This window comes from Hoplias malabaricus, chromosome 6, assembly GCF_029633855.1.
Source record: "Hoplias malabaricus isolate fHopMal1 chromosome 6, fHopMal1.hap1, whole genome shotgun sequence".
NCBI lineage: Eukaryota > Metazoa > Chordata > Actinopteri > Characiformes > Erythrinidae > Hoplias > Hoplias malabaricus.
In genome coordinates this window covers 11,263,753-11,288,368 of record NC_089805.1, presented here as the reverse complement: position 1 = coordinate 11,288,368, position 24,616 = coordinate 11,263,753, and the positions used below count along the sequence as shown (strand labels likewise).

General features: G+C 43.4%; 1 protein-coding gene and 1 long non-coding RNA gene across 3 annotated transcripts in view; one reads left to right on the top strand and one right to left on the bottom strand.

Annotated features, from left to right (window-relative positions):
• nfatc1 (nuclear factor of activated T cells 1) overlaps nt 1–14,363 on the bottom strand; it is a 48,275-nt gene extending 33,912 nt beyond the window's left edge. The window contains exons 1-6 of the mRNA XM_066674727.1: nt 14,258–14,363; nt 8,368–9,394; nt 7,702–7,861; nt 2,510–2,712; nt 694–866; nt 139–279 (exon numbers count right to left, since the gene is read on the bottom strand). Of these exons, the coding sequence (XP_066530824.1) occupies nt 139–279; nt 694–866; nt 2,510–2,712; nt 7,702–7,861; nt 8,368–9,394; nt 14,258–14,276 (1,723 nt within the window). The 5' untranslated portion in view covers nt 14,277–14,363. The remainder of the gene's footprint in view (nt 1–138; nt 280–693; nt 867–2,509; nt 2,713–7,701; nt 7,862–8,367; nt 9,395–14,257) is intronic.
• A 4,672-nt stretch (nt 14,364–19,035) lies between these two features.
• LOC136700376 (uncharacterized) lies at nt 19,036–23,151 on the top strand. 2 transcript variants are annotated; one of them, XR_010803737.1, is made up of 5 exons: nt 19,036–19,486; nt 20,328–20,474; nt 21,256–21,418; nt 21,614–21,806; nt 23,068–23,151. It is a non-coding gene; the product is annotated as an uncharacterized lncRNA (long non-coding RNA). The 2 variants fall into 2 exon arrangements; XR_010803736.1 differs by having other exon boundaries at nt 19,036–20,474.
• Nucleotides 23,152–24,616: the final 1,465 nt, after the last annotated feature.

Here is a 24,616-nt window from a genome sequence, read left to right as displayed (position 1 = left end):
TACAGCTGTAGATGGTGCTGCTGTGGTGTGGGGGGGTAACACTGCTCCCTCATGCTGCAGATGAAGGTTCAGTTCTCTGCTCAGGTAGATTGAATTCCTAAGCTAAATTGAATGAAAATAAAGGTCAGTTCATCTTACCTTGAGCTTTCTCCACGAACATCACCTTGGAGTCGGGCTGGAAATTGTGTCCACTGAGGATCATCCTCTCTCCTCCTGAGGCCGGACAGCTCTCGGCGCTCTGTCTGTCCACAAGAGGCAGCTCCTGAGCCGACCGCTGGGCTAAGCATACACACACACACACGCGTGCACACAATTTTAAAATTTTGGCATATACCAAAACTGGTATATATAAGATTCATGTCTAGAACACAACCCTCAAAACCGAATCAAAATTCCGAATCAAAAGTCACTGTGAAGCACCCCCTTGTGGAGCAGTTGTTAAACATATATGAGTTAATGAGTTAAAAGCCAATTGGAACATATTTCTAAACCGGTGTAAATATATGTATATGTGTTTATTTGAAAGAAAACACTACATGTTTTTAAGTGAGTCTATGTCAGTATTATATTTTCTGTGGTGTACTACAAGGCTCTATACTCGGCCCATTCAAATTCTCCTAAATGTACAGTTTTATAGTTATAAGAGTGATATGAAGTGTTTTATCATTTCTAAGAGTCTGGAGATTGACTCACAGCATTCGATGGGGTTGGACGCCACCTGCAGGGACACTGTCCTGCCGTTAGGTTGGTTAATGTGGACGCGGAAAACCATTCTGACGCGGGTGTTCTTTCGCCCGATGTCCGTCTCGCCTTTCCGCAGCTCGATGTCCGAGTTCCGGAGTTTCAGGATCCCAGCACAGTCGATACTACAGTGAAACAAAGAACAAGATGTTCAGAGGAAACGGCGTCCTTCAGTTTAATGTCAAATCTGAAACACACGTCGCTGGACACTGAGTCAGTAAATATTTCCTTTGGTTCAAAGCTGAACATTATGTACTTCAGATGATTTTCCTTCTAAAGTGCCTCCGTTGGCTTTAATTCTCCTTTTAATGGCACTCAAGAGCTTTCATTTAACACTTCATAAATGTCTCTCTCTCTCTCTCTTTGCTCATTTTCACTCACTCTGCCTTTCACAAAAACATTTTAACATTTCTTAATTTTCCATTAAATAAGCAAAAGCTTATGTCATTTATTTATTAATTCTCTGTCACTGCACAGAGTTGATACATCACCAAAATGTTTGTTTCTAAAGTGTTGCGTCATGTAGTGTATAAGTTCAGAGATCAGACAATTGCGTAACAATTGTTTTTAAAACATTGTTTTTAAAAACAATTGTCATTACACATCATAATTGTGAAATAACCGGAACTAATATTATAATGAAATATAGCTGCCTCTCCCACTGTGTTTGGTGTCCACACACTGTACAAACTCCCCTCTGATGCTCCTCATAACCCTTGACCGCCCTTATTGTTAATGAAAAGGCATTTTTGGAGGCTAAAGCTGATCCCTTTTTTAAAACCATTCTGTAGAAATGCAACCCACGAAGATGAGGACAGACCAAATCACAACAGGAATACACCATCGCCCAGATAAGTAGGTCTTTGTTTTGTTGGTGTTCTATGTCCTTATGACTAATAAATAATTGCAAATAAAGTCTGATCAAAGCAGTAATTTTTGGATAACTATCTCATTACATAATACATTCTTCCATTGTTGGTATTTATCTATTCCTAATCACACAAACATTGATATATTAACATTTTATAAAGTGTGGGCAACTGAGTGAGATTCATATGAAAAACAGTACACAGTGTCCTTAAGGTGGCCTTCCAATATTACAACAGCATGTAAAACCTGATGGATCTAAAACTATTTTCCACTTTCAACTTCAAATTCCTCCTGAAAATCCTGAAATATAATACTTTACTTTTCTATAACTACAGTTATAATACTTTGAATCCAACATGGGCACTTTATTACTATTATTTTAAGTAGAAACATATCTAGCCACAGCTGAAACGTCTTCCAGAAAAGACTGAAACAGGATCCACAAGGGTTTGGGTTTTATTTACGCTGAGTTCAGTAATCCATCCATTAAAGTGGGAGAGAAAAGTGCTGAGCTGGACAGACTGCTGCTACTGCACACACACACACATACACACACACACACACACACATACACACACACACACACACACACACACACTAACTCCAGTGCCCTGTTAGAGACTCCACGCACATCCTGGGGCCTCCTGTAACTAGAGCTCTCCAGCTTCTGGGAGGGAAACCCACCAAAACGTGTACATGCACACACACACACACACACACACACACACACCAGGAGCTAAGAAAATGGCATTTAGGTGTTACATACATAGTTCTGTACAAATGTCAGACACAAAGAAGCTAAACTTTCGATCCAAGCTTGTTTCTCCTCTCCTGTACCTGACTGGGATGGTTTTGTTGTGACACACACATACACACACACACACACACACACACTCACATGGCCCTCATGTTGCTCTCGGGCAGCATTGGGATCTCCAAGACCTTGGTGTTGGCCTGCAGGACCTCGTGGCTGGGAGTGGACACAGTCTTCCCCGTGATGCGGTGGACCTGGTAGAAGGCGTGTGGACGCAGGAGACGGTCGTCTGCCGTCCCGATGAACAGCTGCAGGGTCAGAGGCTCACTCTCCAGGTAGCCGTGCAGCTGGAAAACACACACAACCACATGTTTTATAGCTCTGGTTATAAAGCCTGTTTGTTTTACAGCTTCTATAACTCCTTTATACAAACAGTGCTGCACATTTGATTATGGGTGGGCAATTTCAGCAACAGAGGACAAAGAGTGTGTGAGTAAACAGGTATAACACCACGGCTGGGATTCGGGCACAGGTCTTGGGTAATCACAGGCTCTCTGTTATTGTGTGTGTTGTTTGATCTGAGAGACTTTTTGATATTTCTACTGCTTTCATACAAGAGTTCGGCAAGATAAAGGAAAAGAAAAGCAAATAAGGGCCATATATGGTTTCCTCTGCCAGAAAAAGTAGTTCTAGTTCTAGTTCTTTACTATGGACCCAGAAGAGAACCCAGAAAACTCCTCTGTGTTTACCCTAGGCAATAGTTGGCTACATAGTCGACCGCTTCTTCTTCGAATTTGCTGTTCCATTTTAACTGGTGCTGCAGTCAATCTCTGCACTATTACTTGTGGAAAAAATGAAGGAATCTGGAGTTGTAACTCCTTCCTGAAGTGCCCTGAGTGGCCAACATTTTTCCCTTTCCTCTCCTGTCCTCTGTCAACAGTGTGATATGCATTTGATGGTAAATGACTGCAGACCCTCAGTCGAATCAAGCCCTTTATTCCTAGATGTTTATTTTTGTTAGGGTCAGAAGCTTTGAACAACAGATCGCGTTGACTGTGTTTTATCGTTCTTCAGATTAAACACAACAGGAGTCAACTCTGATCACTCCATACTCATCTCTCACACTTAGAAACAAACACAGCACCCCAAACAGGACAGAAAACTTTGTGTATCACTTTTACAGCGATAGGAGACATGGAGCTCACAGAGAGCTCTGATTCTGCTCTTATTTATTTGGCTCTGTGCAGCATGAACATGCCCACGCCAGGACTCCTCTATTTGCGGATATATTTGTGACATTAGTGCACATGTGGGAATAGGCTGCAGACATGTAACGCTATTTTTGGAGTCTGAAGTTGGCCTGTTGTACGCTTTTATACCGAATCTGAAAAGCAGGCAGCAGGTCAAATGTAGTCATATAGAAGTTATATTACAATGTACACAGTGCACTTTCAGAAATATACGACCACTGCATGCGTCTTAAGTAAAGTCTGCGTGTCAGGAGTGTTGAGTTCTTAAAGTGAAGAGAATTTGAGGTGAAAAGGCTGGAGAGGTTTGTATATTTACTTTAAGAGGTTATGTTTAAACTCTGCATTTCAGTTTAGACAAACTGAGAGAGAGAGAGAGAGAGAGAGAGAGAGAGAGAGAGAGAGACTCCCCTCCCTTCATCACTCATCCCATTATCACCCACTAGAGGAATGCCAAGACTCTGTACGTCCGTGCCCCGTGGTCAGTTGCTACAGAAGTATTTGGACTCCCTCTCACTATCTACAGCGTGCCACACACAACATGAAAAACACAAAGCAATCTATACCCTCTCGCCATGTGAAGAGCTCCACTCACTCCAGGAGAACTATGAAAAACACCCTCAAAATGTAAAGTGGAGCGTCCGTAGCAAAAGACAGAAAGAGTCAGGAATGAACCAGGTCCAAGGTGAATGAAAATTCAGTTCCAGGAAAATTCATTTGGTGAAAGATTTTGTAGAAGAAAAAGGAGAAAGAAGGAATGAAAATGAAGCATTTGTAACGGCCATGGATTACGAGTCATACACCTTCATAAGACACCGGGACATCAAGAAAAAAGAGTAAAAACAAAGCCTTGAAACATTACAAAGAAAGGTGACCCTGGTCTTCCACAAAGCTTCTATAGATTAGAGAGAGAGAGTGAGTGAGAGAGAGAGTGAAAGAGAGAGAGAGAGAGAGAGAGAGAGAGAGAGAGAGAGAGAGAGAGAGAGAGAGAGAGAGAGAAAAGTAAAACTGACACAAAACAAGACCATCCAACAAAGAAGCTGCTGGTGTCCCTCCACCAACTCCACTATGGGTCTGAAAGGATGTGAAGCGAAGTACAATGATATCAGACACTTTCTCAGGATAAATGCTTACAACAGGCAAATTACATCTAGAAATAACTTGAATAATCCCAATATTTTACAGCAGTCTCCTTGTGAGGGATGTTACACATGAAGACCAGCGTTATGAAGATTTCACTGGCTAAATACATTCTTTTTTGGACTGCAGGGTCCAGGTAAAACACGCTGAGCGTTAAAGCAAAGCGAAGCAGATGTGGGAACACGGCTAATTGGAGAGTGTCCACCGCCGAGTGCACTCTGTAATCTGGAGAATCTGGAGGTTTTTACAGGACGGGACAGCCTTGTTTAAGGCTCCCTTGAGCACACACACACACACACACACACACACACACACACACACACACACACAGCACCTCCACCAGGACGCCAGGAGCGTGTGCGGCTCAGACTGGACGCCTCCATGATGTCAGCACCGCACTGTGAACTTCCACTAAACAAAAGGCCGCCTGTGTTCAGGGGCGGAAACCGCGGTAAAGGCGGGGAAGAAGGTGGGGGTTTAGGACCAGACTCAGATGCTATGAGTGAGCCACGGTGCCCTGGACTCTGCTGGTGGACATACATTATGAGGCTTAAATGTTTGTGGCTAATCCAACGTTTCTTCTGAAATGGGGGGTATTAATAGTGAATGTGCTTCTCTCTGAGGCTGTAACAGCTTTAGTATTTATTTTGGAACATTGCTGCGAGGATTTGATAGGCCACATAAATATAGTTGAGGTCAGGTTCTGACGTTGGGTGATTAGTTCCGGATCACAAACATCACTCCAAGTCATCCAACCCACCTCCACTGCTACTGGTGCTTCCAACTTGTACCATTAATACCCATTGACACTTGGCATAAAGTATGGCAAAGCTGGGCTCAGGGCAATGGCTGCATAATCATGCACAATAGAACCTCTGGGCAGTTAGTCGGGAATAATCAGAAACGACATTCAGAGCTTCTAATCGACGTAATCCTGCCTACGTTGATTTCCTTTTAATGTTTAATTCTGTTAATATGACCCCACTGTTCATGTAGTGTCCCTCACTTTAAACCACACTACCACGCTGTAGTCACATGACTCAGCTCCAACCAATCTCCCACACGGAGGAGAACCTAAACACAGAGTCAGACCGAGCAACTCGAGCAGCTCGTACCAAAGACAAACGCTGCGTGTGGTTTGGATGTGTTTTGACTTAAAGAAGTCAAATGTAAACACAGAGAAAGGGTTAATACCCCAGTCTGTTTCACACTGAACACTGAGCACGCCTCAAAAATAGAGAAAGCCAAGCTCCCGGCGACATTAGAAGATAATATCCCAGCTTTAATACCAGAGAGTGTTTACAGCGCGAGCCTCATCAGTGAACAATGAGGCGACAAACAAAAACAAAATAATTATTCATTGATTATAATCGAGGTAGAAGTAATCGTGATATTGATTTTGAGTAGTATCGCCCAGCACTATCCCTATGTCACACCACAACTGTTTAACTACTTTCAGGAGTAGGATCCGGTTTTGCTAAGGGCTTGCCAAAGTCACCCACATGTTAGAGCCATCCATGGTTGGGGGCTATGAGAGAAAGAGAGTGGGGGTGCGGGCGTGTGGGGGGCTGGTGGTCTTCACTGTAGAGCAGCACAGAGCCATGTGTTTAGCATCATTAACACTTCATCGCACTGAGCTAAAGCGTCTAACCAGAGCAGATGTAAACGGACGTGTTCGCTGTGGAGCGTTTCAGCAGATGCTGACCAGGTCACTGCAAAAAAAAAAAAAAAAGATGTACAGAGTGGATGGTTTTCTTGTTTTAAGCTTTTTTTTATCCAGAGAAAATAAATGCATCTGAATATAATTTGCCATCTTTCAAGAAATAATGCCCTGTATAAGCAAAATCTTCCTTTGGAATAAGATGCTTTCAGATTAAACAGATTTTACTCAAGTTTGTCAAGTTTGTCTAAGTTCACTTTCTGAGAGCTACATTCGCTTTTTTTGCAGTGTAAGGCATGTGTGGTCAAAAGCCTCAGCGACTGACAACTGAGCTTCTGTCCACTGTGACTTATGCCCTCCATTATTTTCCCCCTTCCTGTGGTCAGTCTCCATGAGCGAGAAGTGAGATCTCAGGAGACAAGTGAGTCATGGTGTCTGTTTCGGAACTGACTGGACGCTGCTGTCGTCAAGGCCCTGCGGTCTTGTGTAATACCTGAAGTATTTCACCCACTCCTCCGAGCTCCAGCGCTCTGTTATTGCTAAAACACACGGCCGGCTCCTGGACACACGCTGCCGGTCGTCAGCGGCTGTCGAAAGTGTGCAGACACCAACTCCGTCTGAAGTGTTTTGGAGGCTGCTTTCAGCTCAAATAACTTTAACAATCATGCCCTTGAATTTGAAACATATGGCCATTGGGGTGTGAGGGGTGTATGGTGCATTATGTAATTGCAATAACATTAGGCAGATTTTGCAACAAAATTATAACACATAATCCTCAGTTCCTGCTAAAAATATATATTTATTTATACATTTTTAGATTAACTCTAATTTTTTAATAAAACCAACATGTTTCTTGTGTTTAGACTTGGCTTGAATGGTAGTAAAGTCTTGTTAAGTTTTGCTTTTGTTCAAATAACTTTGTGAATACATTAAAGGCTGAACTGAAGGCTGGAAATGTTAACCATCAGCATAACTAGGAATTAGCAGATAAGCCAGTTTCAGGACAAACAAATAAAACACAACCTTCTGGAAGTTGTTGTTAGATCTCTGAGAGTGAGTACAAAATGTTACTGAACCAGGTTTCAGCTGGTCTTGTTAGAAATGGATATCAGTGGTGGCAGGATTATTGTTTCACTCTGTAACTGTAGGGGGAGCCCAGGAGCATAAATACCTGTTCTTACTTAGTGCTCCTTTACACGCTTAAGCTTCAAGGAAACCATAATGTGTTCATTTTATTTAAAAGTTCCCTCCGTTTTGCATTGGATAAGGAGCGTTTAAGACGGTTTTACCTGGACTACAGGATGTCCTCCTGCAAGCGCCTTCACTGCCCCACGGCTGCCTTCCGTCTCGTAATGGGCCCGATGGTGAGATTTAGGCTGGACCTCGATCTGGAGACTGTACGGTCCAGAACTGGATGGCAGCTGCCAGTCAAGAGCTGGCAAAGATGGACTAAAAATGAGAGAAGATGTTGGTCCGGTAAATCCAACATATAAACGTTACACATGATTAATAAATTAATAAACAGGTATAAAGCACAACATGGAGAAAAATGTGCAAAGCTGAAAGAGACTGGGAATAAGAGTAACTTGGATTTCAACCCGTGGCAGATGTCGCAACATATTTCTGAGACGTTGGATGTCGTTTTCAGATTGCTTTGATATTGTGGAGTGGAGGGGCTGATATTGTGTTTGAGATTTCTGTGTCTTTCCCTGTTTGATTTATGACCTATTCTGTACTTCATAGCTATTTTGATTAGACATTCAATAAATGAAGGGTGGTCTCTAACGTCTGCACAGCGCTCTGTATATTACACAGTAATTGCAGCTGCCCATGAGTCACAGTCCTCTAAAGATATTAGGGGGCCCAGTTGCCATGGATAACTCCATGCCTTGAGACCCTATTCCTTCAAATTAGTTACATCACTGCGCCACTGATTACAAACACATGCTCTTTACCTGATGTAGGGCTTTGGTTTGGACCAGTATGGATGCTGGGGTACGTCCAGAAAGCCAGCGTAGCTTTCCTTCTTAAAGGGCAGCCGTGAGGAGTAATCCTCATGACAGAGCTCTGGAGAACCCAGGTCCTCGCCTCCAGGCTCGATCTTTAGGCTCAAAGAAGCCCCATGTTCAATACTGGTTTTCCTGGTCTTAAGTGGGATCCCCTCAATGAGGTCTGCCATGCCATCGGTGGTGAGGGCGTTAATGGCCGCGACGATGGCAGAGTTGGTGTACTGGTTGGTGTTCGGCAGCCAGGTGTCTTCATTGACGCTGAGTCTTGGGGAGGTGTGCGGAGAAGGTCCCGGAGACTGGTTTGGAGAGTAAGGATGGTACTTGTGTGGCCCGCTGCTGTTAAAGCCGTACTTCCGCTTGCTGCCACAAGGGGAGTTTGAGCGTGAGCCTCGGGAGCCCGTCCAGTTTTCGTCGGTTACGCTGGTGCGAGGGGACCCAGATGGCGAGTGCCGAGGGGATGTGGTCAAGTTCCCGGACAGAAGGGACGAGGAACCTTTGGGCGAGACGCAAGGAGACTGCCAAGGAGAGTTTTGTGGAGAATTGTCATAGTTGCAGGAATAGCCAGACTCGTATGAAGAAGCATCTGAGTGACCGCTTCTGGACGACACGCTGCTGGCTGGACTCAAACAACTGGGGTCGCGGTAACCGTCAACAGAGGGCAGTGTCAAGGTCACGATGGAGTTGACTCTCTTAGACACAGGAACACAGTTCTCCTCCACTTCGTCCTCAGGGAACTGGCTGTACGCTGTGATCTCGATGCGAGGGCTCTCTAAAGCAGGTGCCCCGTTAGGACCAGAGCCAGAGGACGGATAGTATCCCACCGAGGTCATCTCTTCGTGGGCTGGGAAGGAAGGAGGCTGGCTGATGGACACAGAGATGGAGGGGCTAGTCTGGAGGTTGTGGAACTGAGTGGGCAGCAAGGGGCTGGTCAGAGGGAGGGACAGAGTGATATTTGGTGTGTAGCTATATGCATCTGTGGAGAGAAAGATGTACAGGGTTGTGAAAATTCATCAATTAATTGATGATAAATGATATAATTGGATAATGATTGTGCATGCTTCAAACTCTCCTAGAGGTCTCTTCTACAGGTCTGAAGGACAAACCCATTTATCTTAAAGTTTTCAAATTACGGTGTATTCTTTGTAATTCATTCATTGTCTGTAACTCTTATCCAGTTCAGGGCGGTGGTCAATCACCCGGAGGAAACCCACGCAGACACAGGGAGAATACACCACACTCCTCACAGACAGTCACCCGGAGGAAACCCACGCAGACACAGAGAGAACACACCACACTCCTCACAGACAGTCACCCGGAGGAAACCCACGCAGACATAGGGAGAACACACCACACTCCTCACAGACAGTCACCCGGAGGAAACCCACACAGACACAGAGAGAACACACCACACTCCTCACAGACAGTCACCCGGAGGAAACCCACGCAGACACTGGGAGAACACACCACACTCCTCACAGACAGTCACCCGGAGGAAACCCACGCAGACATAGGGAGAACACACCACACTCCTCACAGACAGTCACCCGGACGAAACCCACGCAGACACAGAGAGAACACACCACACTCCTCACAGACAGTCACCCGGAGGAAACCCACGCAGATACAGAGAGAACACACCACACTCCTCACAGACAGTCACCCGGAGGAAACCCACGTAGACACAGGGAGAACACACCACACTCCTCACAGACAGTAACCCGGAGGAAACCCACGCAGACACAAGGAGAACACACCACACTCCTCACAGACAGTCACCCGAAGGAAACCCACACAGACACAGGGAGAACACACCACACACCTCACAGATAGTCACCCAGAGAAAATCCACGCAGACACAGGGAGAAAACACCACACTCCTCACAGACAGTCACGTGGAGGAAACCCACACAGACACAGGGAGAACACACCACAGTCCTCACAGGCAGTCACCGGGAGGAAACTCATGCAGACACAAAGAGAACACACCACACTCCTCACAGACAGTCACCCGAAGGAAACCCACGCAGACACAGGGAGAACACACCACACTCCTCACAGACAGTCACCCGGAGGAAACCCACGCAGACACGGGGAGAACACACCACACTCCTCACAGACAGTCACCGGAGGAAACCCACCCAGACACAGGGAGAACACACCACACTCCTCACAGACAGTCACCCAGAAGAAACCCACGCAGACACAGGGAGAACACACCACACTCCTCACAGACAGTCACCCGGAGGAAACCCACGCAGACACGGGGAGAACACACCACACTCCTCACAGACAGTCACCCGGAGGAAACCCACCCAGACACAGGGAGAACACACCAAACTCCTCACAGACAGTCACCCGGAGGAAACCCACGCAGACACGGGGAGAACACACCACACTCCTCACAGACAGTCACCGGAGGAAACCCACCCAGACACAGGGAGAACACACCACACTCCTCACAGACAGTCACCTGGAGGAAACCCACGCAGACACGGGGAGAACACACCACACTCCTCACAGACAGTCACCGGAGGAAACCCACCCAGACACAGGGAGAACACACCACACTCCTCACAGACAGTCACGTGGAGGAAACCCACGCAGACACAGGGAGAACACACCACACTCCTCACAGACAGTCACCCAGAGGAAACCCACGCAGACACAGGGAGAACACACCACACTCCTCACAGACAGTCACCCGGAGGAAACCCACGCAGACACGGGGAGAACACACCACACTCCTCACAGACAGTCACCGGAGGAAACCCACCCAGACACAGGGAGAACACACCACACTCATCACAGACAGTCACCCGAAGGAAACCCACGCAGACACAGGGAGAACACACCACACTCCTCACAGACAGTCACGTGGAGGAAACCCACGCAGACACAGGGAGAACACACCACACTCCTCACAGACAGTCACCCAGAGGAAACCCACGCAGACACAGGGAGAACACACCACACTCCTCACAGACAGTCACCCGGAGGAAACCCACGCAGACACGGGGAGAACACACCACACTCCTCACAGACAGTCACCGGAGGAAACCCACCCAGACACAGGGAGAACACACCACACTCATCACAGACAGTCACCCGAAGGAAACCCACCCAGACACAGGGAGAACACACCACACTCATCACAGACAGTCACCCGAAGGAAACCCACCCAGCCACAGGGAGAACACACCACACTCCTCACAGACAGTCACCCGGAGCGGGACTCGAACCCACAACCTGTCAGCTGTGTGATTTAGAGAAGTTTCTTGGTTACATGCCTAAATGACACAGCTCCATACAAATTCAAACTCTAGGAATAACATCATATTTTTATATTTTATATTTATATTTAATATTTTATTATATAAAAACAAAGAAAGTCCATCCTCATTTACTATGAGGACCCATTAATTGAAGCCAATAGCCATGTGGAAACCCTTGCTGGTGAATAGGAATTAAAATGACGGCTACAAAAAATACCCAGCCAAAAATAACTGAGCGTTAAATATACCTCGCAGAGCACAGAAACAGACGGAAAACTGATACACACTCAGTCGCTCGGACCGAGACCAAGGTCAGACAGTTCTGGTGGAAGTCAAGGTGAAGAGTTTAGACAACGGAGACGTCTGACCGCAGTCTGTCTCCTATAGAAACTCATCACTGCCCGGCAGAGGAGAAACAAATGCCTATGATTATACTCTTTCTGGAAGCAGTACATTACAAATATTGTCTTAGTAAGTGAGGATAATGATGTATGTTCTCAGAATGAAGTCTGTCTAAGTCACACCAAGTCATTATTTCAATAAAGTAAGTCAGACTTTGGAGACAAATATAATCATTTTGAAATAGTAAGTCGGTGCCTTGTGTTTATGATGTTACATTGACATAATAATCATCATCACAAGACGCTAAGCCCTTATTTAGACATCTTAAGTCAATATTCTGTGCAAATAAATCATTATTCTGAGACAATTTTAAAGCAACACTCTGTAGTATTTTAAAACTATAATTACAGCTGTAATAGGGAGAATAGAGCCTCTGTCTCTGCTACTCTGGGCTCAGCGCTGTAGAAACTGCACTATGTAACTTCTGGAGGAGGGTAGGAACCCTCATCTCCGTTTCCCTCCCCTTTCATTTCAGAACAGTGCTCTAAAATGAAATTGAATTAAACTGCAGCTGTAGGGGGAGCCCCGGAGCAATAACACCAAATCTTACCTAGTGTTCCTTTAAAATGAATTTCCGAACAATGTGAGACAAAGCTGCGTTTCACAAACAGCAGCGTTTACGTCAAGGACTTCTTCGGCCTATAGTGAAAATGTCAGTTGTGACGTCACATGTTATGATGCGAGTAAAGTGCCCCTCGAGGACGGCTCACTGTAGGCCCCTGCTCTATCAGAGGTACGCTGAAGTAAAAGTCGATATTCTGGGGGAAACTGAGACAGAGCAGGTGCAGACGAGAAACCCCAGCTTTTCACAGAGCTGCTCGCGAGGAGCCGTGTGATCTGAAGCGAGTCACGAGCCTTTGTCTGCAGTAAATTATGCGCTTTCATGTGTTCAGAGCTCCAGAGCAAATTAATAACAGTCTCCAAGCAAACCACACAGAGCCGCCAGCTCCTCGAATAAACTCCACAGAAGTGTTTGGACCAGAATAAATCACGAGGACTGATTTTAGAGACGTGAACTTATTCAACTGAGTCATACACCGCACACACTGCAGGGCCAAAGCTAAAAGGAAGGGTACGGATTGTTCCCCCTCTGCTGCAGTAAAAGCTCTGTTCTTCTTGGAGGGCTTTACTCTGGATGCTATGATGTACAGCATGTTACTGTGAAGATATGAAGGCCTTAAGATACATAAATATTAGTGAAGTCAGGGTTAAATAAACACCTGGGGCTCTGTCACAAAGAGGGGGGGCGGCTGTATACACCTCTGGCAGACACTTGGCATTGGGCATGGAGACTTAAGGCTCATGTGCAGCTGCTCCAGATGTGTATGCACCACTTGTAAACCATCTGCAAACATTAAAGTGTCCAAATACACTGAATTTAAGGGCTGTCACGGACAAGGGTTTCAACGTGGGACAGATGTTTCAACTGAGATGGGTTGCCAAGTAACGTCAATATATTTAAATATTGTTTATTGCATTGTATGAAATTACAAATTATGACACATTTGCTACAGGACCCCTCCCCCCAGATACTTTGCCATATTTAAACACTGCTGTAGCCACGTAAACATCAACACCGCGGCTGGTGGGGAGTTATACCCTTCTGAGGGACTCTCACCATTAGGAATTGTGATGTTCGGCTCATGTGCAGCTGCTCCAGAGCGTCCCCTTACATTCCATGCTTTTCTATGAGAGTTTTACGACTCTACTCTCCACATTAAAATAGCTCTGTCATTCCACTGGGCGCGGGTTGCCAAGTATCTGCTCTTTTTTTTTTTTTTACGCCGAAGAAAACCGTTACTAACTTTACTTCGTTGTAATAGCGGTCCACGCCTCGCGCCGCAGCTTTCTGCGCTCTTGGGCCACGCCCACGAGTCCTGAGTGCGCGCGCAGGCTGGAAGGTTTAAACTTATTTACACAAGCGTAGAAATGCTCACGTCGTCTTCAAATAACACAATATACAACTGTTTACTGTGAGTCTCTAAAAATGTTCCACCCTATTTTAATGTATTCTGTTTATTTCTGTACTTTTTATATTGCTTCGTAAAACTGTTAAAATACCGTGGAGTATGTAATGTGTAAATATCTGCGAGCTATAAACAATAAACACGTGCACAGTGCTGTAAACGATGATGAACTGATGACAGAGGAGCGGGTCTTACCTTCTTCTGCTGATTTCATTGTTGCTGAGAGAAGGCTGGAGTCCTCTCTGAGAGGAAAGATGACCCGTCCACTGCTGGAAAAAAAGACTTTTAACTCCGGAAAAACCCAAGGAAATGAAAAGCACGTCAGGGATAAAGCAGGTCCCAGGTCTGGAACATGCTCTCAGGATGGAGGGGGTGATGGAGGAGGCTCCACAGCTCTGTGTCAGTTGGGTGAAAAGCGTGAGCACCGCTGAGGACTGTGGAGAGTCCGAGGCGCCGTGAGGTTGCTGTGAGCCTGTGACGCACTGGGTCCCCGTGCCTTTATAAACTCGGGAAATACCTCCGCCCGCCAGACCACGCCCCCTCATCGCTGACGTCAGCGCCGCGTTGCTCGGAGAGGGATTCTCTTCTGTCCACATTTCCAGATGTGGAGCAGGGGAGAGAGGAGGGAGGAGGGAGGGAGAGTAGCAGCTTAACAGCGAGCTTAACTCATTCATCCCAAAAATATTCATTGAGAAAATCTTTAAAAAAATGCAGGAGAACGTGTTGCAAAGCGCGGAGCAGTAAAACATTTTTACATACATCGATTGTTTTTTCATGTACAAATGTAGAACCTACATTTCTTGAATAGTGTGTGTACTAATTTAGACAGAGCCTGTTGAATTTATTCTTCATTCTTAATGTGTTCGAGGTCTACAGTGCATATACATATTAATTTTATTAATCAAAATTAGGTTTTAGATTCACTTTTAATACGAGGACTGTGTAGAATCAGTGATGCCTCGTAGCATCAGTTTGCTTTTCTGATAGGGACTTGAAGGGGTTAATCTGAACAGGCGATTCTGGTTGGCTTTTCCCTGGATACCGACGCTGCTATGGAGTGTCATCCGTTGCTTAGCAACCCCCAGCGTAAACAAGACTCTCCCGCTCTATTTTAAGCGCGGGAAAACAGATCCTCGCATTCAGGAGAGTTCTGACTTCTTACTGAGGAGAAGCGCCTTCCTTCACGCGGCCAAAAGTTTATAGACTCCCTTTGTTCCAATATTTATCCCAAAATGAAGATTATAAACTGAGATTTTGCCCCTTTTAATGTAATACGAGTCTGTGCAGGCGTTAGGCTACTTCAGCTTGACTGAGGAAAATTACAAGTTCTGATGTTGGAGGATTAGTCACAAACACAACTCTACCTCATCCCTGAACTTGCTGGATTTAGCTCCATTACAGAGAACACGGTGCCCCTGCCCTACAGCCCAGTTCTGGGAGGCTTTTAAAGGCTTTTTGGGGAACGTATGCTCATGCTGCTGCTCCAGTGTTCCACTCGACTGCTCAGTGCAATTCTCTTGAGATTATATTCAAGCTGTGTGTGCACATGTGAATGCCGGTGCGTACAGTGGGTACAGATGAAGTTAGCAATTAAAACTGGGGCGTCTAAATAAAATTGGACATGTACTGGGTTGAGCAGCAGGGTTGGGCATATACCTAAGGCCTGTGACATAGTTTTAAGCATCATAGACTAAGGTTCAACTTCAAGTCGTCAGGGATAAATGGCTCCTCAGTTGTGGAATCACCCTCTCTGTGTTGTGGAACTATTATCCGCCCCATTAGCCCGGTCCTGTTGCCTCTGTGCTGGAGGGCGGAGCAGAGAGAGGAATGTCCAGGGCTGAGATTTATGAGCAGAATCGTTTACAGCAGCGTTTCACATTAAACTGTTGATGCTTCCTCGTTTTAAGCAGACATTAATCACGATCAGAGAAACTGGGGTTGCTGACGTTAGACGCAGTTAGACTCCACAGTGTAAACAAAGAGTTTAGTGGCTGTTTTCAGCTTCTGAAGCAGATCCAGAGCTCAGTTTAGGCCTCTGCGAATACTGCATAACCTGCCGCATAAGGCTAGAGACCGGGTCTGGATCCAACAAAGGCCTACAGTAGATACAGTGACATCGCTATAAGGACTTTTTGATTGTATTTGGCCAGTAGAAGGTTAGTGAGGGTGGGTACTTATCATCTTGTACAAACAAAATTGAGCGCTGTTGCTCCAAAAAAAAAAAAAAAGAACAGTTCCATACTCTCCTGCACAAACTTAGGAGGCTTCATACCCCTCTGTAAGTGATGCTTGGCATTGACCTTAACCTAATGTGCAGCTCCTCATTTTTTACGCAAGCGGAGTTCAGCTCCAGAGTCTACGTTAAGCATGCGCTTTAAGTTATCCTTGCACTTCTCAGCCTCTTGGCCTGTGTCTGGTGTCTGTCAGAAAAGCCCTCGGTCCTGTTTGAAACACTAGCTGCGAGTTTCATCACGGGGAAATCACAGCAGAGTCTTTCCCCCTCATCTGGCGTCCACTCCTCGGTCATGCAGAGTCCAGATTATTTGTTTGACCTCATGGAAAGCTCTCACCCGCAGGCGAGGGGCCTAATTGGGGCAGAGGGGAGAGTGTGGCCCTCCCTCTCCTCTCAAGCAATGCGAAACTGAGCCATATGTTGCTGTAAACAGTTTTACCCTCTGCAAGTAAAAAACAGCTGCGGTCGTGAGGATTGACGAAGGTCCAGTTGGACGTCAGATCGCCGATAGTTTTTCCAGCATAACATTCCCGTTTCTTAGGGAAGAGTTTCCCCATGTCATCCGGACTGTTCCAGACACATTGACCCTGTCTCGGTATGGTGTGTCACCTAATGACATAAATTATTCTGTCGAATGGGTTCTTCCAAACCTGTGTCTGCATTTCTGAGGGTCCTTCTTTGGTTTGGCACAGACATTCACTTATAAAAAAATTATACAATGGGTTGCTTTAAAGCAACACTGGGTAAGATATACATGTTTTGCCCCTAGGCTTCCCTCTACAGAGTCTAATTCTTTTAGAGCACTGTCCTGAAATCAATGGGTAGGGGTAGGGCATGGGGTTGGTTTCCTGCTCTCCTGCAAAAGATGCATAGTACAGTTTCTGCAGTGCTGAGTCTAGAGTAGCAACGACAAAGTCCCTGTTCTCACTATTACAGCTCAGTGGAGCATCACAATGATTTTGAAGCTGTAATTTTAAGGTGCAAATATCACTTATTGTTACTTTAATTCAGGGAGCATGTGTTTGTGTCACACCGCTGCAGGATCTTTGGGTATTGAGTTCTATTCTCTCCTCAGGTCAGTGTCCACGAGGAGCATGGTGTGTTCTCCCTGTGCCTGTGTGGGTATCCTCTGGGTGCTCTGCTCTCCTCCCACAGTCCAAACCACACATGCTGGTAGGTGAAGTGACTGTATGGAAATGTCCACAGCTGAGTATGTGAGTGAATAAGTGAGTGAGTGTGTGAGTGAGTGTGTGAGTGAGTGTGTGAGTGAGTATCTGAGCAGACAGAGTATCTCTGTCTAGAACACTTTGTAGTCACTAGCATTAGCCCGTGTGCAATAAACCAACTCACAACGTTTGGCAGCAGCTGAGATGCTTAAGACGTGTTCTGAATCAGAGCGAGTGTTACTCTGACTCACAAGCTCTTGATTCTGATGGGAGAGTGAGGGGGTAGGGAGATGATTAAATAAACACAGCTCAGTGTTATCACATTCCAATGAGGAGGTCAGGATAGAGGGATGTGTCCAGATTGGAGTTTCAGCTAAAGTAATAATTTTAACTCTGTCGGCGTGGAGTTGAGTCTAGCGCAGTCTGTGCATTTTGTGGACACATGCTCCTCCAGTGTTGCTTCTGAAATCAAGGACATTAGTGGGCAGTTTGTCCAGCTTCTGCACGTCTGGCAACTCTTCAGACATTGCAGAGAGGATCAGATTCGAATAAACCGCATAGACTTTAGTGAGATGTTACAGAATTCATAACAACATTTATTATTTATTTATTATTATTTAATTTAATTTAATTATTTTAATTATTTTCTATGGAGCTGTTTAAACCTTAAAGTCAGAATAGGTGATTTTTCTAAAGAAACATTTTATGTAATATTTTTGAAATATTCGTTAGCAAGCAATAAATCAAATGCTCTAATGATATAAATCAAAATATTCCTTTTCTACGTACGCCACAGGACTGTAAACACGTTGTCAAATTATTTTACTCAGACCGAACAAAATGATTTACTTGCTTACTTGCACGTGTACCTACATACCTCCCCCTGCCCCACGTGTATTCATTTAGAGACCCCACAGAGGAACACACACACGCAGTGTGTAATTCACCTTTACATCACTGTTCTGAAATCAAGGAGGGGTAAAGAAAGAAAGTGGTGCTTTCCTATCCGCCTCCAAAACTACATAGTGCATTTTCTGCAGTGCTGAGTCTGGAGTAGCAACGACAGCGGTGCTATTCTTCCTGTTGCAGTTCAGTCGAGCCCCACAATGATTTTTGAAGCTGTATTTTAAGGTTAAAATATTACTTACCGTTCCTTTAAACGAAATCACATAGTAAAGCAATGCTACAAACTTAATTTTTAAAGCCCCATCCACTGAAACTTTTACACACAATGTAGCCTACAGCGAAATTAAACTCCACATTTATCACAGATGTTGAGAAAGCTTCGTCATGTCCAGAAGTTGTTGGGGAACGTCCAGGCAGGATGTTGCTATGACGACTGACGCATGCGCTTCTACAAATGATGCGTCAGCGCCTTTTAAAGCAGTTAAAATAAACCAACACCACATTTTTGAACTGGGTTTAAGTCCATGTGCCCATCTTCAAGGTCCAGTGTATTTGGGGGGTGCTGGGGTTATGACATCATCGACACACACTCACCTCCACAGGGTCCCTGAGGATCTGTCTGTCTGTGTGTCTGTCTGTGTGTGTTTGTTTTTGTGTATTGTCAGTACACTTGTCAGAATACACACCAACGTTGTCAGGACACATGGTAATGTCAGGACCAAAACCCATGTCCTAACTTTTCTGACCCTGCCACCATGTTCAGAATGCTCTAAAATACATGTGCTGTGAATTTCAGGAAAGTCCTAATTTTTAACTCTCATGAGGGTCAAAGTGAGGTAAGGGTGTCTAGATTTGGCTCAAAAGGGTGCGCGCTCGCAGTGGCCACTTGAGGAACTGCAGCAAAAGCCACGCACACTTTGGAAGTGACGTCAGCATAAAATGGCTTCCAGTGATCTTAAACTCATGGTTCCTGGGGATATGAGTTATAAATCAGAGCTTAATTGGCTCTCTGATTGGTTAGTGGAATCGCACTTATTGGTTCGAGAGCTTCGCGGCAAAAAAACAGGTCCCATTTTTCCCGGGAAACTGAGCGGTGGACACGAGACAAGCTTTTAAATGGTAAGTTAATGCATCTTTATTGCATCATTTTAAAGTTATGTATAATAAATTTACAATTTAAAATGTAGTTTTTTTCTGATTTATTTAATGCATTTGAAGTGGTTCTGTGGTTAAACTATTTATTTATTTATTTAATTAATTAATATACACGTTTGTTGGACTTGTTTGTTTAACCAGGCACACACCTAGACATTTTAGAGTGCTTTAGAGTGCACAGGTTTTACGCTTGGGGAGTAGAAGTTTGTTAAGTCGACGTGCAACGCGTGAAGGAAAGGTGCAGCTCCGAGAGAAAGTTTATTTAGGAGAGAGACGCCGTGGACTGCAGAGTGGGGGATGGGCGCGTGCAGCTGCGAGAGCAGAGTTGGGGCGCGTGCAGCACGGACAGAGTGGGGGATGGGCGCGTGCAGCAGAGTGGAAAAGTTTAATCACAGTTACAGAGAGAGTTGGGTGAGGGGGGCAGGGCTCGGCCACAGAGTTATTAATAAATGGTGAACAGGACAACCGCTTTTGGTCAAATTTCACATCTACATCTACATCTAGTCTAGTCTTTAATATATTTAGCCATTTACAGCCATGTTTTCTCTGTTTCTTAACCCCAACTCTGCAGCATGTTTAGTTTATTATACAAACTATGTGTTTATTGTATGTATTAAGTACGCAGTGTACAGTTTGTGTAAAGTACAGTGAGCACACTGAGAGTACAGTACAATTATAGGTGTCAGACCCTTGCTGTGGTTATTTTTTGTTACAAATAATTCCAGACTTAGTTAGAAAACTGAAATAAAGGCATGTTGTTGCCTTAAAATGTTTAGTATTCAAATCCATATTTACTCTTTTTCAGTTCATAAATTTTATGATTTAAAAACAGTATTAAGGAAAATGTTAAGCAGAAGAACGAGGCGAAATCCTGTGGCAGATGCTACAGAACATATTCTTTCCTGCGAGGACAAGCCTTGGTTTGAAGAAAGATTTATCAACTCATGTAAAGGTATGCCTGAATATTTACATTACATACTACATTTACAATAATTACAGTTATAAATATTAAACCTCAGGGGCACGTCTGTGGGGTGGGGGAAGGACATTTCTTGTAGCTTTAAAATGTTTTGATTCTAAAATTGTGTTACTGTTACAAGAAAAAAAGTTTAAAGGTTAAATTTCACATGCAGTAATTGGCTCTGTCTTAGTAGAATTGTATGTAGAATTAGATTTGTGCACCTGCAATTAAGAGTTTGTGATTGTATTTGTGGGAGAGGAGTTTGCAACTCCTGAGGAGATTTTCTCTGTGACTTCAAATTATAATAATACACATGTGACTATTTTCTCCAGTACATGTTTCACTGTCACTGGTGCTCAGGGGTTTTGCACCAAATATGCCTCCATAGTGGCACACTTTCAAAAGGAAAGAAGCATATTTTATCTTTCCGTGGTATATTTAATGTGGCGTACAAATGCAGGCTTTTACAATTTTGCATGGGACATGTCCCACATCCCTGTGGTTCCTATGCCAATTAAATTAAGACTAATACTACACCAAGCAATATAAAAAAAAATGGATTTTTTGACGCCCAGATAGAATTCAAAGAAAGTGTACATTGTTTTTCACATGACGTTGTAAGCCATTATATTTAACCAAACAGTGGGTAGGTCTTGTATGCTTGGTGTCTTTCCAATTTAATCATTTCTGCTTAAGTTCTTAAAGTTTGACATTTAATTAGAAGTTCTTAAAAATTAATTCCATTTACATTTTCCCCTTTGCTTTATTTTAGGAAGGGGAGTATTTGCTCTGGTGAAGATAGAAAGAGGAAGCTTTGTCCTTGAATACCAAGGACAACTTATTTCTCAAAAAGAGAGTTCAGAGAGACAAAAAAAATATACAGAAAAACAAAATGGGTTTTTGTTTGACTTTAAATGGAATGGGAGTAGCTGGTGGTAAGTGGCTGCCTGTTATGTAGGATATTCTAGCTTTCCTTCTTTTAGGAAATCCTAGCTGAGTTAATTTCTAACAGATAAAATTAAATTACATGAATAAATGACATACTGACATTTATTTAAGAGTCATACTTAAGTAGTTGTAATTTTAGCAGTTGGTGTTGTAATTAAATATATCTGAATTTCCTTTTTCAGCATAGATGCTGCCAAAGAAGATGGGACTTTAGGACGATTAGTAAACGATGATCACAAAAATGCAAATTGTAAAATAAAAAAAATACTGGTTAAAGGCAAGCCACATTTGTGCTTATTTGCTATGAAGGACATAGACCCAGGGCAGGAAATAACGTACAGTTATGGAGACAGCCCCTGGCCTTGGCGTTCACTGGTGAGTTTATATGATATTTTATATGAAAATATGGAACACTTTATAAAAATGCAACAAAACAAAATCTGTAACTTGTTAATTAGATTTAAAGGACAGGGAAAAGATATTCATTAAATATTTTTGTTTACTTTATGTAGTATTATTTCAACTAAACTATTTGTTAAATATAAAAAAATTGGAAATGGAAATTTGATGTCTGCAACACACAGGGGACAGAACCAAGTTTACCATCGTGATTATCATAGGAGACAGATCTAGAACACAGGCAGGTTAAGCTCATGCTGTTGGAGCACATACCAAATGAGGCATGGCATCATCCTGCTGAAATAACCATAGATTTCCTGGGGAAAGACATCATCATTTTTCTCTAAAAATAGTAATGTTCACATCCACATCAATAGAAGCTACTCACATATGCAAGCCGTCCATGTAGTGGTCACTGATGCCCTAGGAGAGGTGTAGGGTTTTGCCCGTCACTGATAAAATTTGGATGGTCCATTGTTTCAGTGGCACAGAAAACATGATTTATTTGGATTTTATATTAGGTACAGTATATTTTGAAATGTACTGCATAGAACACTATATATTTTTACAATAATTCAAAATACAAAGTGGTGAGAACCAACCTATCTTTGCTTAAAAACAATGGAAGCTTTTTACCCAATATAGATCTACTCTTGTTACCAGCTCACCTGCTTGTTATGAAATGCTTTAAGATTAAAATATATCTCGAGTGTCTATACATATTGTCCCTTTAAAAATTTGTCTCTGCGCCTGTCTTGAAAGCAGCCAATTCTAATTTTTTTTTTTATATTTACAAAATAAAAATAAAAAATAAGTAATTATAAACACATCTTCAGACAGACTTAAACATTCTAGACTTTAACACTTGAACACTGATTAAGACAATGTCTGTGTTCTCTTGCATGTCTGTCGTGTTTACATTGTCAATTTTAAAGATTACCAAAACCCTTCATGACCTGATGAGCATAAAATACTCACCACTGGGGCACAGTTAAGCATGTTGAAGCATATTGACACGAAGCAAAAAATTAGTTTTGATAAAATATTACCAAGTTTGGAATTCATGTGTTATATATTAAGCAATATCCGTATGTCCAGTCCTTATTTTATATTTGGGTGTAAGCGATGTTCATGTTGCTTCTCTTAGTCCTTATTGTTGTCATTTTGTTTTTTTCCCATGAGCAATGAAAGTAAGCAGCATGAAATGTCTGACTGGTCTTTGTCTCACACCTTGCAGGACAAAAACATTAACAAATCACCTGAAGGTCCGGATCTTTCGCTGATTTCTCATGAGCGGAGAGCAGAAATCATGGCAGCACAGGTAGAAATGGATTATCCATACACTCTATTTGGACAGCTATTTATAAACTAAGTTTAATAATAATATTAAATAACTGTCCTAATAATGATGCTCCAAGACTTTTCTGGGGTAAAATGTTTTGACCTGAGGGAAGCCTCAAATGTCCTGACATTGGACTGTACCAGAAACGGGGTGTGTGTCGTGTCCTAATTTTACACCTTGGCGTAAATCACTTTGAATAAATTATTGTTGATCCTTGTTTTAGATTTTAATGGTCAGTTTTGTGGTCATTTTCTGTTATTGTTTTAATATTACTATGCCTATATTCATTTAGACTGACAGCAGAATCATACGGAGCGCAAAGCTTGCCAAGTACGGCGCTGAACCTGAAACTTCTTTGGCCACCGAGGAGCCAAAAGTGGAGGCTACTGCTGCACAGGTAAAAAATGAACCTATTTTCATATAATAGTAAGCTAGGCATTTCAGTATTTCTTTCCATTAAGGGCTACTACATCAGTGCTGCCCTTACCCAACGATTGTCCTGACACCAAAATTCCAGCACTGTTTTGGGCTAAAATATCTTGGTGTAGTTAAAGGGGGCGTTCACGGTTTTAATCGAAACACACCTTTATTAATATACAACTCTGAGGATGTTTCCTCATCATTTGCTGCTTTCCAGTAGTTTTGCGTGCTCAGAACTGATCTAATGCATTTCTGAAGCCTGTTTTTAAAAAAAGAAAAAATGTCTCTGTCCACTGTTAGGATTCTCTCTCTCTGCTCGCAGCAGAGAAACGGCATCTAGAGTTATTTTACACGAGAAATCTCTATACAATCTCTATGAAAAGTACAATTCGAGATGAGGATGATGCTCTGTCTGTTCCATAGGTGGGTAACACTGACTTATTTTTACTGTTTTGGATTTCTTAAGGTGGACTGTCCAAATTCAGGAGATGGCAAACTGCATGAAATAAAACACATACCGACATTATTACAAACTCTACAGCTCGAGTTACATATGGGTTTCTGTGGTAATTCAAATAGTGAAAGCAAGCTTACAGACAAGTCAAACTTCAGCTGCGTACTATCAGTTATTTTTCCCCAAACACACTGTTCCACCTTAAAAGACGCACAGCTTCTGAGTGTAAACAAACCAGAGAGAACAGCATTTCCCCACAATCGTAGACGTCCCCTTTTAATATCTAAATTGTCCTGAATTTGCATCGTACCAGACAAAGGGTGTGTGTCGGGTCCTAATTTTGCATCATGACGTGAACGATATTGCCAAAATGAAAGCTGTTGCTTCTCTTAGTCCTTATTGTTGTCATTTTGTTTTTTTCCCATGAGCAATGAAAGTAAGCAGCATGAAATGTCTGACTGGTCTTTGTCTCACACCTTGCAGGACAAAAACATTAACAAATCACCTGAAGGTCCGGATCTTTCGCTGATTTCTCATGAGCGGAGAGCAGAAATCATGGCAGCACAGGTA